Here is a 12,173-nt window from a genome sequence, read left to right as displayed (position 1 = left end):
GCAATTAAGTGTCGAGCTCTACGCCATTTGCGCATTGGTTTTGGAATCGGACAATCATCAATAAATTCAAGATGGACAAAATGACATTTATATACGAAAGTGGTACCCAACACTTTCTTTACTTTCTCTAAATTTGTTTGGCTTCTTAGTGACATAATAAGATAGCAGTGCATACTTCCTAAATGTATGAAGACGATATTAAATCTCAAAGCAAATTGATATCCAACATAAAATTGATTGAACATCATCTACGTCATTCGAGTTTATAGAGTTTTTAGAGCCGGGAAAAAAGACCTCAATTGTTTAGTAGTGTAGTAGTAGTAGGTTTACCTTATTAATTGGTCGTCGGCGATTTCTTGACATCTCCGTTGTCGTCTACTTCTTCACTTTCCACATTTTTTCTCATTTGGTCATTTTTCTATTTCTCTCTTCTCTTCATTATATCTCATTTAGTCTCTCATTTTTTTTTTCTCTCAATTCTCTAATTTGTTGTTACACATCTTTTCTCATTTATCTAATTTGTTATTATACCTCAAAAATTTGTTTGTTTTTCAAGTGGGGTTCATCTTCACGTTCTAAAAAAAATTTAACTTCTCGTACAAAACCCCCGGGAATTTCATCAAACAGAACAAACGCCACAAAAAAAAAATGTGGAAGAAAATATACACCCCAACACTACTCCACCCATGGCGCACATTATCAAAACATCACTCCACAACCGTAGACTCTATCCTACTCCGTTCACTCAAAGACCACTATACAGAAGTCTCCAAAATGGCCCAACCCCCGGTAAATTAAAAAAATAAACTCCCCAAAACACTCTCATTTCTATTTCCAGGGTCATTCTAGAATATTAACATTATTATGTTTTTATGTTTATGCAGAAAATAAATCCACCGTCACCATTCACAATAATAAAAGGAGCAATGGACACAAATGGGCCTGTACTTGCACGTAATTACGGCGAAGACGAAGAAATTACTATTACAGTAATGAGATTAGCTGATATCATACCTGAAGCTGCTGCAGCTTTTGATAGTGATAATGATGATGATCAAATTAATCAGTTGTTTTTACACGTGGACGTTTCGAGGAATGGGAAAGAAGATTCACTTAATTTTTTATGTGCTCTTTACCCTGATGCAATGGGTATACATTCTGTTTCTTTGAGACCTAAGCTTCAAACTAATCAGTTTTCAGCTGATCCTAACAAATACGGCGGCCCAACTTTTGAGTAAGTTAAGTGTTTGAGTAAATGCACGTTTATTTAGTCACATTGTGTAATGCATGTTTTTTTGTGTTTTTTTTTGCCTTCAGTGATCTCGGCGAGAAGGCAAGGGATGCACTACATCTTTACATAGAGGAACGTGGTGTGAACGAGGAACTTTTTCCTTTTCTCCAGGCATGGCTTTATGTCAAGGATCATCGGAATCTTATGCGCTGGTTCAAAACAGTTGGCTCTTTCATTACTGTAGAGTAATCTATTGATTATTATTGTTTTGAGTACAAATGATAGGATACTTAACCGAGTAAGTGCTTTAATATTAAGAAATTTCTTATCTTAGTTTTGGATAATGTTGCTCAAGTTTTTTAAGGTGCAGTACAGTGTATAATTTAGATGTCTATTGGTTTTGAATTTTATTGCAAGTAGTATTGTACATTTGCATTCATCATGAAGGTGCCAATTTCTACAAAGCAGAGGGGCGGGTTCTATACTGCATTCTGCTAGAAAATTGCTATCGATAAACTGGAATGTTTTGTATATAGCATTATATTTTTATGATCATCTACTTATTTTCGAGAGATTCTTACACTGTAGGGGTTGTACACACCTGTCAAACAATATACATTATTTGAGGTCCTAAACTATATATTACATATCTTCTCTGGGCCCTATTTTCTACTAGCCCTTCGTAATTCCCAACTTTGACAGGTGAAGGCGTGAAGCATTTGTTCTGTTTGTCAAGTATTGTCGGTTGAGTCAGAATGAGATCCTCACCCTAAGTATTTGAAGGAACAGAGTTTAGAAGTATGTATTGATGACCCATGTTTTGTTTGATTTGAATTTTGTTAAATTTAACTTTTGCATTGGCTTAAAACTTTTTTTTTATTATTTTTTATTTATTTTTGCCAATTATAGATTTTATTAAACCTAAGAAAACCCATGACTTGGGGTGAGATATCCCAAGTATGTCGTGAATTGGTATTAGTGTATTACTCGAAAATAGTCTTTCCCCTCTACAAAATGTCCCTGTGCCTGATGCAGCAGTCGTTACTCATTTGCTGGGATGAAATATGGCAATTCTGAAGTAGAGCACATGTTTCATCTAGCAAATGGAAAATTGTCTTCTATAATGAATAAGTCAACGATTATGAAGCTTTGAGTAATAACACGTTCCTTCTAGCTCCAGATAAATGGCATTGGAATTTGGGAGAGGAGTTTTTATGTGATCCAAGACTGAGGCCAGAGTGATTGAGGAGTTTGGCTATTCATGTGTTTTCTGAGGTCGGATGAATGCTGAAATTAATTGTTCAATTTATTCAAGAGAACTTTTAGGAGGATATTCATATGTGGTTAACTGTCTCTATATCAGAGATAAAGGTTGCGACAAGGAGTTCCAAGGTCAATAGTTATTTGATTGTGAACTAATAAACCTGCTCTGAACTTTAGTACTTTAGATTACATGGAAAGTATTGCTTAGAAGAAGCTTTATAAAGAAATAAAGATTTACAAACAATAGTTTTGGATTTTTTGGGTCAAGAGTGCTGGATCCATCTATTAGCTAATCAGAAAAACTCTTTACGCTGAGAGAGAAAATATGAGCATAGCAACTTCCTTCCCTCTCCGTCCTCCTTCTCTCTTCCTTTCTTATTCATACCACACCTAATTCTTATCTTTTTTCCTTTCTTGTTCTTATTTTTCTCTCTTGAACACTCCCTCTATCATCCTGGTTATATCTTTTGTCTTAGATATATTTTCCTCTAGATATGTTTTTCCAAATATGAGTATTCTTGATCTAGAATTCATCCCTGATGAATCTGAAGAAGAAGAGTTTCACCGTCTTTATCTCCAGATGGAGTCCATGTGGAAAATAAACAAGTTCCCAGATGAGATTTGTCTGGATTCCATTAATGAAAGGGAGAAAAAACTTTGGGAGAAATCACTGATTGGTAAGCATTTTACTTCTAGAAAGTTTGATGAAATCGATATTAAAAATGAGTTAGTAAAGTCCTGGAACACTAATTCAAAAATTTCGATTACTTTCTTTTCTAAGGGTTATTCAAATTTTGGCTTGAAGATGAACAGGAAGTGAGACTTGTTCTTGAAAATGGTCCTTGGTCTGTCCATGGGTTTATTATGTCTCTCAAGCAATGGATTCCTGATAATCCCACTAATAACTATAGATTCCAGGAGTTTAGATTATGGGTTCAGATTTTTGGTCTCCCGCTTGAAAGATCTACTTGGGAGAATATTCATAAGATTGGTTCGGCATTAGGGTTAGTGGTGGCTATTGATTCTGTTAGTGGTTCTGATGCTGGAAATTCCTTCTCTCGAGTTCAAGTCATGTATACTATCAAACGGAGGATGGTAAGTAATGCTATGGTAAATCTCCACGAAAACAAATCCATTCGGATTTTCTTCAAATATGAAAAGCTTCCTGTGTTTTGTTATTGTTGTGAGATGATTGTGCATGATTATAAGGAGTGTAAAGACTTTATAAATCATCCTCTGTTCTTTAAAACTGGTATTAAAAAACCCCCAATTGCTTATGTTCTTCCTTATTCAAATAGGATTAGCTGCTTCTTTTAAATTTGGGATTGGTATACAATCCAGAAAAGTCTTAGAATGGGATCCTAAGGCGGAGAGGATGAATAAAACTGCTCCTATGGATTTTAAGATGCAAACAAACAACAGGAAAGGTAAGTTTGATCCCTTTGTTGTTCTTTCATCGGAAGCTTCTCGGTGTTCTGAGGCAGTCTTGGTGGAGAAGATGACGGTAACAGATGTAGGGGACTTGCCGTCTATAGTTAACGATATTCCACCCAATATGGATGTGACATTCTCTGAGGCTCCAGCCTATGAAAGGTTGCAATCTGGCAATTCGGTTACTACTGCTCTGACAAAAGGATGTCAAGTGAATGTTCCTCTTAGTGAGTGCGCCCAAGCTGAGCTGATGACAAGTGGCACTTCGCCTGTTTCTGGGTTGGGCCTGAAGAGGGATTGTATGGATTCTATTCCCGAATATGCAGATATTGTTTTGGATAATATGGATTCTGGGCTCAACTCGGACCAGTTGGATAAAGGGCTTAATGAGGGGTTGGAATTTTCGTCTTCATCTATTTTGGATCTTTCAGCTAATGGGCTCTCTAAGGGTTCTGATCTTTCTAATATGGATGTTGGGCCTCCTCAAACTTCTGATCCTGGGCTTTCCTTGTCTAGCAATGAGGCTATGATTTCTGAACCCTCTCTTGTATTTTCTCCTGCTCCTATGGATTTTGTGTTTTCCTCTTTGGAGAAGCCCATTCGAAGCCCAAAGTTTCTTTATCCACTTCGGGCCAAATTAAGCCCAAAAGATAGGAAAAGTCCAGTCTCTTTGGCCCAGCCTCGTATTAGCAAGCATGCAAAACCCCGTAATTCTGATCTTTTGGTTTCTGATTCCTCTCTCCGGCCCCCATCATATGAAAAGTTGTCAGGAAATCTAACTGATATTCTCAAAAAGTTTGGCAGCTCTAGGAAACATGTGGGTTCCAAGAAAATTTTAAGAGTTAGTGGGTTTGTATTTTCTCAAAAATATGAGACGAACAGTTGCATCTTGGGGACTTCACAAGCATGCACTGACAGCTTTGAAGATATTCAGCTTTATTCCCGTAAAAGAGTGGTGGTTTCTACAGAAATTTTCTCTTCAGAGTTTAGAAAGTCTAAGAAAATAAAAATGAGTGATAATTTGGATTCTTCTCAAGGGGAGAACTCTCTGGAAATTGATTCTCATATTCATGCTACCCCTTCTCCTGATCACACTCCCATTTCTTTTGATCCCTCTACTAAAGAAAATGATAATGCAAACAAGGAAGAATGTAAAAATGAGGAAAGAAAGATTATGGTTAGTTTCAAAAGTAAAAGGAAAGCTGAGGATTTTGATAAGGAAGAAGACGTTGTCAAAGGGAAGAGGCTGAGAACTCAATATCTTTTTGATTGGGATATAGGAGGAAAAGAGATCATGTCAAGCTCTGAGGATGATGGTTCTATGGGAATTACTCCTACCCCTTCTCTTTCTGACTCAACCAAAAGTCACTCCTTTAGCAAGGATTCTAGTAATCCAAGTGCTTTTTCTTATGGTCCAGGAGATTCTGACTCTAGGAGTTCAAAACGCTTGATTTTAGTTGACTCGGTTTTAAATGATTCGGAGGATTCTGAGTTTCTTGAGTCTAGTTCTAAGGGTTTGGGGTCTTCTAGTTCTGGTTCGCATGGTTCTGGTGATAACGCTGATGAGGCTGTTTGTTCTCAGGGTTCAGGTTCTGTTGGTTCTAGTTCAAATGCTTCTGGTCATGGAGGATATTCTGGTTCAAATGGTCTCTCTCCATCTGAAGAGGAGTCTGATGGTTTTAATAATTCTTCTGGACATTCAAGTCCTGATACTTCTTGTTCTGAGGGACACAATATTGATGCTTCAATCTCTTTAGAAGGGTTTGCGGTGACTGATCCATTTCAGTCACCTCTAGAGCCATAACGACAACTGTTTGGAATTGTCGGGGAATTGGTTTGGCCTCGACAATGGTAGCTCTGAAGAACCTGATTATGGTTTTAGATCCTGATATACTTTGCTTGTCTGAAACCAAAGCTACAGAGAAAAATATGGTCCTAGTCAGTAAGAAGAACAAGTATAGTGGAAAATGTATAGTACCTCCAGCTGGTCTTAGTGGAGGATTGGTTGTTTTTTGGAAAGATAATATTTAGCTGGAAATCTTAGGAGCAACACCTAATCATATTACAGGTAAACTCTCTAATTACTTTTCCAATTCTGATTGGTTTTTTTCTTTTATATATGGTGAACCTATTTCTTATAAGAGGAAGAGGGTCTGGGATGAGTTACGTGATATGGCCATGCTCATTCCTGGTCCTTGGATCCTCTTTGGTGATTTTAACTCTATTTCTTCTCCCTTAGAGAAAGTTGGTGGTAATGGTACTCAATATATAAGCATGAATGTTTTTAATGATTTCATTGATGATCTTGGTCTTATGGATTTGGGGTTTAAAGGTTCAAGGTTTACCTGGTCTAATAAAAGGTTCTTTGGTGACCATATCTTGGAAAGACTGGATAGAGCACTAGCCACCACAGATTGGCTGGAACTTTTCCCGCATTCTCTCATTCAAAATATTTCCATCCCCTCTTCTAATCACTTTTCCCTGTCCATAAATCTCAATTGCTCTATCCAAAAGACCAAAAAACCTTTTAGATTTTATGAAATGTGGACTAAGGAGTCCTCTTGCAAAGATGTGATAGCTATGGCCTAGGATGATACTTCTGGGGGAGACTATTCTGGTACCCCTGCTTTGTCTGTTCATAATAGATTGAAAAATACCAGTAAAAAGCTGAGAATATAGAATGCTGATCGAGGTTTTTGGGGATGTACCTCTTGAGATTAAGTCTGTCAGAAGGGAGATAGATAATATTCTTTCTAAAGATTTGGAAGTGGCTGAAAACTATTCCAAGTTCTTATCTCTTCAAGAAGAATTAGAGGGTTTACTTGATAAGGAAGCAAACTTTTGAAAACAGAAGTCAACCACAAACTGGGTTAAGGATGCAGGCAGAAATACCATATTTTTTCATCTATCTACCATTTATAGAAGGAGGAAAAATAGTATTGAAAAGCTCAGAAATGATAATGAGGGTTGGGATACAGAAAAAGTGGAGGTTGGGAATAATATTAATGCTTATTTTAAGAATATTTTTACTTCTGATGTACCTAATGACAACCATGAGATCCTAGCCTTATTTGATTCATATATCACTCCAAATGAAAACATCTTGTTAACTAGAGTGCCTTCTGATGCTGAAATCTGGGCTACTATCAAAAGTATGGGTGCCCTTAAAGCTCCTGGACCTGATAGTTTCCAAGGTATTTTTTTTCATAAGTATTGAGATACTATTCATCTTGAGATCTCTGAAGTAGTCAAAACTTTCTTTACTTTCTCTAAACTAGCTCCTTGTTTAAATGAAACCTTCATCACTCTTATTCCCAAGGTTTCAAACCCTGAGCATATCACCAAATTCAAACCCATTAGCCTTTGTAATTTTTCCTACAAGATTATCTCGAAAATCATGGCTACCAGGCTAAAACCACTTCTTCACAATTCATCTCCCCTCTTCAAAGGGCCTTTGTCAAAGGCAGATCTATTGGTGACAATATTGGGCTGGCAAGTGAAGTCTTATATAACATGAAAAAGATGAAAAAACATAAGCAAGGCTGGATGGCCATAAAGTTAGATATGACAAAAGCTTTTGATAGAGTTGAGTGGTGTTTTGTGGATCAAATTCTGGGTAAACTTAGTTTTTCTGCCAAATGGTGGAAAATGATCTAGCAATGTCTTAGTACTGTCTCTTATAATGTTCTGCTGAATGGTTCCCCCCTTGACAAGGTGTATCCTAAGAGAAGTGTCAGACAGGGAGATCCTTTATCTCCATACCTTTTCATTATTGTTGCTGAAGCTCTCTCTAGGCTTATTGCACAAGCTGAGGATTCTAATCATATCTCTGGGATCAAGATTAGGAGAAGGGCCCCTGGTATTAGCAACCTGTTTTATGCTGATGATTCTATTGTTTTTTGCAAAGCTAATTTAAAGCAATCTGATTGTATGATGGATCTTATTAAAACCTATTGTGAAGCCTCTGGGCAAGCAGTGAACTTTGATAAGTCAAGGGCATTTTTTAGTGGAAATGTGTCTATACAAGCTCAGAAAAGTATTTTGAAGAAATGGAAGATGATACTCTTTGATAAGAAGGAAGTGTACTTGGGAGTGCCTATTTTGCTGGGGAAAAAGAAAACTGGAGATTTTGAATATCTGATTCAAAAGGTGCAAAGGAAAATTACTGGCAGAACTACTCTTATTAAATCTATAGCCCAAGCAATGCCTATATATGCTATGAGTACTTACCTTCTCCCATGCAAGATCATAGATAAGTTGGATCAGCTTAATAGGAACTTTTGGTGGAATGGCTCTGAAGTTTCTCATTCCTATCATACTATCAGCTGGGATAAACTCTGTAGGAGCAAATCTAATGGAGGTCTAGGGTTTAGGAAAGCAAAAGATATGAATCAGGCTTTGATTAGCAAACATTGCTGGAGGATGATTAAGGATAAGTTGTTTAAATGGGCTCTGTTATTCAAGAAAACTTATCCAAAATGGCAGAGTATGATTGATATGAAAAATCTTCCTAGGGATACCTCTTACTTCTTTAGAGGCATTATTAGAACTTTGAAAGAGATCAAAGGAGGTTTCTTATGGAATATTGGAGCGGGCTCTTCCATTTCTATCTTTAATGATCTTTGGCTCACTTTCTTGGGTAAACCTATTATCCTCAAGGATTTGTTGGATCCAGGACCATCTCTTCTTGATCTCAAAGTAAACTCTCTTTTTTCCCCTGTTCTCCTATCCTTGAACCAAAATCGATTGGGAGAATTGTTTCTTTTTCAAATCATCCAATCCATCAACAGAATCCAAATCAGACCATCAGAATCTCCTGACCATATTATCTGGCCTTCTACTAAGAATGGTGATCTCACTGTTAAGTCAGCCTATATCTTTCTCACCAAGCAAGACAATATATCTTTTTCTTCCTCTTTCAATCCCTTAACTGTGAAAAAACTGTGGAAGCTTCATTTAGATGCTGCTACTCAGATGTTTATATGGAAACTTTATAATGGTGGACTTCCTACAGGGGATGTCCTACATAAGTTCAAGTTCAAAGGAGATATTACTTGCTCCTTCTGCCAAAGATGTATTGAATCAGCTTTTTATATGTTTTTCTCTTGTAAATGGATTAAGATGATGTGGTATGTCTCCAATGCTATGCTGGATATAAATGCTCACTCTGATTGGAATGTTAAAGAGTGGATAAATCAGTTCATCTGCTGGTGCTCCTCTAAGGATGAGGATATTTGCAGAAGAGGATATCTTTGTCTTTATATTTTATATGAGCTCTAGCTGGCAAGGAATAAGGCTAGGATGGAATGCAGGCCTATAGATCTAAAATCCATCTTGAACTTTTCTGAGATGAAGAGAGAAAGAACTAGCTCTGTTTTTCTCTCTATAACCTTTTCTGATTTGCCTTTATCTTTTAATATTAGTTCTTGGTCTCCACCCTCCTCTCCATGGGTTAAAGTTAATTTTGATGCTGCTTTTGACAAATCTCATTTTAGTGCGGTTGTAGGGGCTATTGGTCAAAATGCAAAGGGGGTTATCTTGGGAGCTGCTATTAGAAGATTCTCTGCAAATGATCCAGAGCAGGCTGAGTTGATTGGGGCTAAAGTTGCAATCCTGTTGGCTCTAAGATTGAACCTATCTTTTGTTATTTTGGAGGGAGATTGTCAGTCCCTAATGTTAGCTCTAAAAGCTTGTAATAGTTCTGTGTTAGGGTGGAACTCCTTTTTTGTTTTCCAGCATTTCTTGGCCTTAGTTACAGGGCTAGATAAGCATGTTTTTTCTTGGGTTAGTCGTACTGGGAATGGTTTGGCGATGGTCTGGCTTCCTGGGCTTCAAAACAGATTCCTGGTAGACACCCTCCTTGTAATCTTGACTCTGTAAACTCTATTTTCAGTCTTTAAATATATAGGGGATGCGTTATCGAAAAAAAAATAAAAATTATTAGCTAATCAGGACCGCAAAAAGATTCCCAAGGCCTTGTAAACTGTCAATAAGGTCAATCAGACAACACAGCAGGGATTTGAGCGCAGTCTGTAGCTTGGGTGGTCAACCTTACAGATAGAAAACACAAAAGAATTTGGGTACGTTCTGATCGTATACACCTCTACTACAATGAAATACACAGTAGATATATTGTCCTCGCAGACACCACAAATATGGGTGGTGCATTCTTCAGAGGGTTGTAAACTATGGAATATACTACCCTCTGTGGGGTGTGGTTGGAGAGGAATTGAATGCACTTTGAGGATAACAAAGCCTTAATTATGGAGCAGATAGTCATTTTGATCAAAGGTTTGATGGCTCTCCGGGCTTTGATTTGGGAGTAGTAGAGGGATACTCCTTTGGGTAGTTTGGTGTTTAGATGAGACTCTTTTGGGCGTTGTCATGTAGAACATCTGACGTGCCCCGTTACTTTTTGTATTGTTTGTTTTTCTTTTTCTTGATGTATATAGGATACCTCATCCTGTAACTTTTCATAGTATCAATACAGTGCATATACATTTTACCAAAAAAAAGTTGCTGCCATGTACAATAGTAAAACTTAATTTTTAATCAAGTACAGGAGGACATATGTAAACTAAAATATTTATCTTTGAATCTCAATTAATTCTATCACCTCATTTCTCTATTTTATATTATGTAATATGGATCTAGAGGACTTCGTGGTGAGTAAAGTGATATTAGATTAATCCCGAGTCCAAGATGATCACATGAGAAGATGAAATCGACAATGGATCTGGTAAAATCCTTCACTGCGAACAGTGCAAGTTCAGACTTTTTTCATGATTTCATCCAAGTTTAGTAAGCTGTGGTCGGGGCTTTTTCGTCTTCACGAATTTGATGCTTCTGCTGAGTGATTTCTTCAAAGTTGGATGAATCGATTTTGCTCCTTCTTCTTCACGATTTTGCTTGGACGGTTTGAGATCTGGAGTGATAAAGGTATGAACTTTAGTAGGAATATATCTTTGCAACTATATGTTTCCAATTTTTCTCAGTGTGATGGCGGTGCCTGCCTAAGGTGGTAGAGTATCCCAACGCTACGGCCGTTCATAGTATTTCCGGTGCGTTTCAGGCCAACCCCGTTCAGTTTTAGGCCATTTCCTAGTTGTTTTAGATGATGATTTCTGATCCTAGTTGCTAATTATCTCAATCACTTTCTTCCACTATCTCCGGTTTTGCCTTTTTCTTCTGAACTTCAAGTCTTGTTCTTCTGGATAAACTTTGCAGTGGAGGTGCATCTGTTGTGGTGTGTTTATGTCGGCAGAACGGGTTATATGTGATGCTTATACCATTAAGATATAGAACGCTCTCTCGATAGGAAACTAGGTCTTGATTTGCCGATTTCCTTTGTGTTGGTTGGGGATGAATTCTTTGAAAAGAGAATTTTTCCTTTGATATTTGGGCTCTTTCTTATGGTGGAGTGTTAGTCCTATTTCGGGTTTTCGAGTTGGTGAATATCACCTTATGATGATCTCTGCGATTACTTTTCGAGAGGCGGTGATCCGATTTCAGGTTATGGATATCTTCTCGATGAGCTGTTAGAGGGTGGTAAGAAAGTGATTGAATGTATTTTCTTTACGGGTTTGTGAAGTTGATTGTGAGATACAATTTGATTTTCGTTTTTTGGAGTTATTTGGTTTTGTGCGTGTTCTTTTCAAGGTTTGGAGTTGTATAAGTGTGAGTTTGTTGGGCTTTGGAAGTTTTCCGGCGGACATGATTACATCCAGGCTGTGCGGGGAATGGGCTCTTCCGAGGCCATTAAGTAGTGTGTTAGCTTTAGTTAAGAAGTTTGATCGATGTTTTATTTTTAGTCGAGACTAAAATTATATATAGAAGTTGAAGCATGTACAGAAAAAACTTAAGTATCCTCAAGTGTTTGCAGTTGATCCTGTTGGAAGAAGTGGGGGCCTTGCTGTTCTCTATAAGGATAACATTTCTTTCTCAGTGGTGGATGGGAACAAAAATGCTATCTCGGGTACGTTTTTAAATTATCTCTCGAATGTTTCATGGCATGTATCTTTTATATATGGAGATCCTGTTGCTTATAAATGTATTGTTGTTTGGAACTATTTAAGAGATTTGAGAAATGTTCTTTCGGGCCTTGGTTGATTAAGGTGACTTTAATGCCATTTCTAGTTTATGCGAAAGGAGGGTAGGAATCCCACACCCTCTAGGTATATTGATGAATTTGTTTCCCTGATGGAGGATCTTGAGATGGCTGATCTTGGCTATCATGGTCCTGCTTTTA

At 37.4% G+C, this 12,173-nt stretch overlaps 1 protein-coding gene and 1 pseudogene across 2 annotated transcripts; both read left to right on the top strand.

The window, feature by feature from the left end:
- Nucleotides 1-504: 504 nt before the first annotated feature.
- On the top strand, nt 505-9,862 carry LOC147485868 (uncharacterized). Of its 2 annotated transcripts, none has more exons than XM_086572312.1 (4): nt 505-789; nt 885-1,234; nt 1,318-1,529; nt 9,432-9,862. In XM_086572312.1, exons 1-3 carry the CDS (start codon nt 649-651, stop codon nt 1,478-1,480), a joined length of 654 nt encoding a protein of 217 aa, XP_086428438.1. In that variant the 5' UTR covers nt 505-648; the 3' UTR covers nt 1,481-1,529; nt 9,432-9,862. The 2 variants fall into 2 exon arrangements, with proteins under 2 accessions (XP_086428438.1, XP_086428437.1); XM_086572311.1 differs by having other exon boundaries at nt 9,421-9,862.
- Nucleotides 5,774-6,666, top strand: LOC147485869 (uncharacterized; annotated as a pseudogene).
- Nucleotides 9,863-12,173: the final 2,311 nt, after the last annotated feature.

Source organism: Coptis chinensis, chromosome 7 (assembly GCF_015680905.1).
Source record: "Coptis chinensis isolate HL-2020 chromosome 7, ASM1568090v1, whole genome shotgun sequence".
In the NCBI taxonomy this organism is placed as follows: domain Eukaryota; kingdom Viridiplantae; phylum Streptophyta; class Magnoliopsida; order Ranunculales; family Ranunculaceae; genus Coptis; species Coptis chinensis.
Note: the sequence above shows the minus strand (reverse complement) of the source record. Positions and strands in the feature narration are given on the sequence as shown.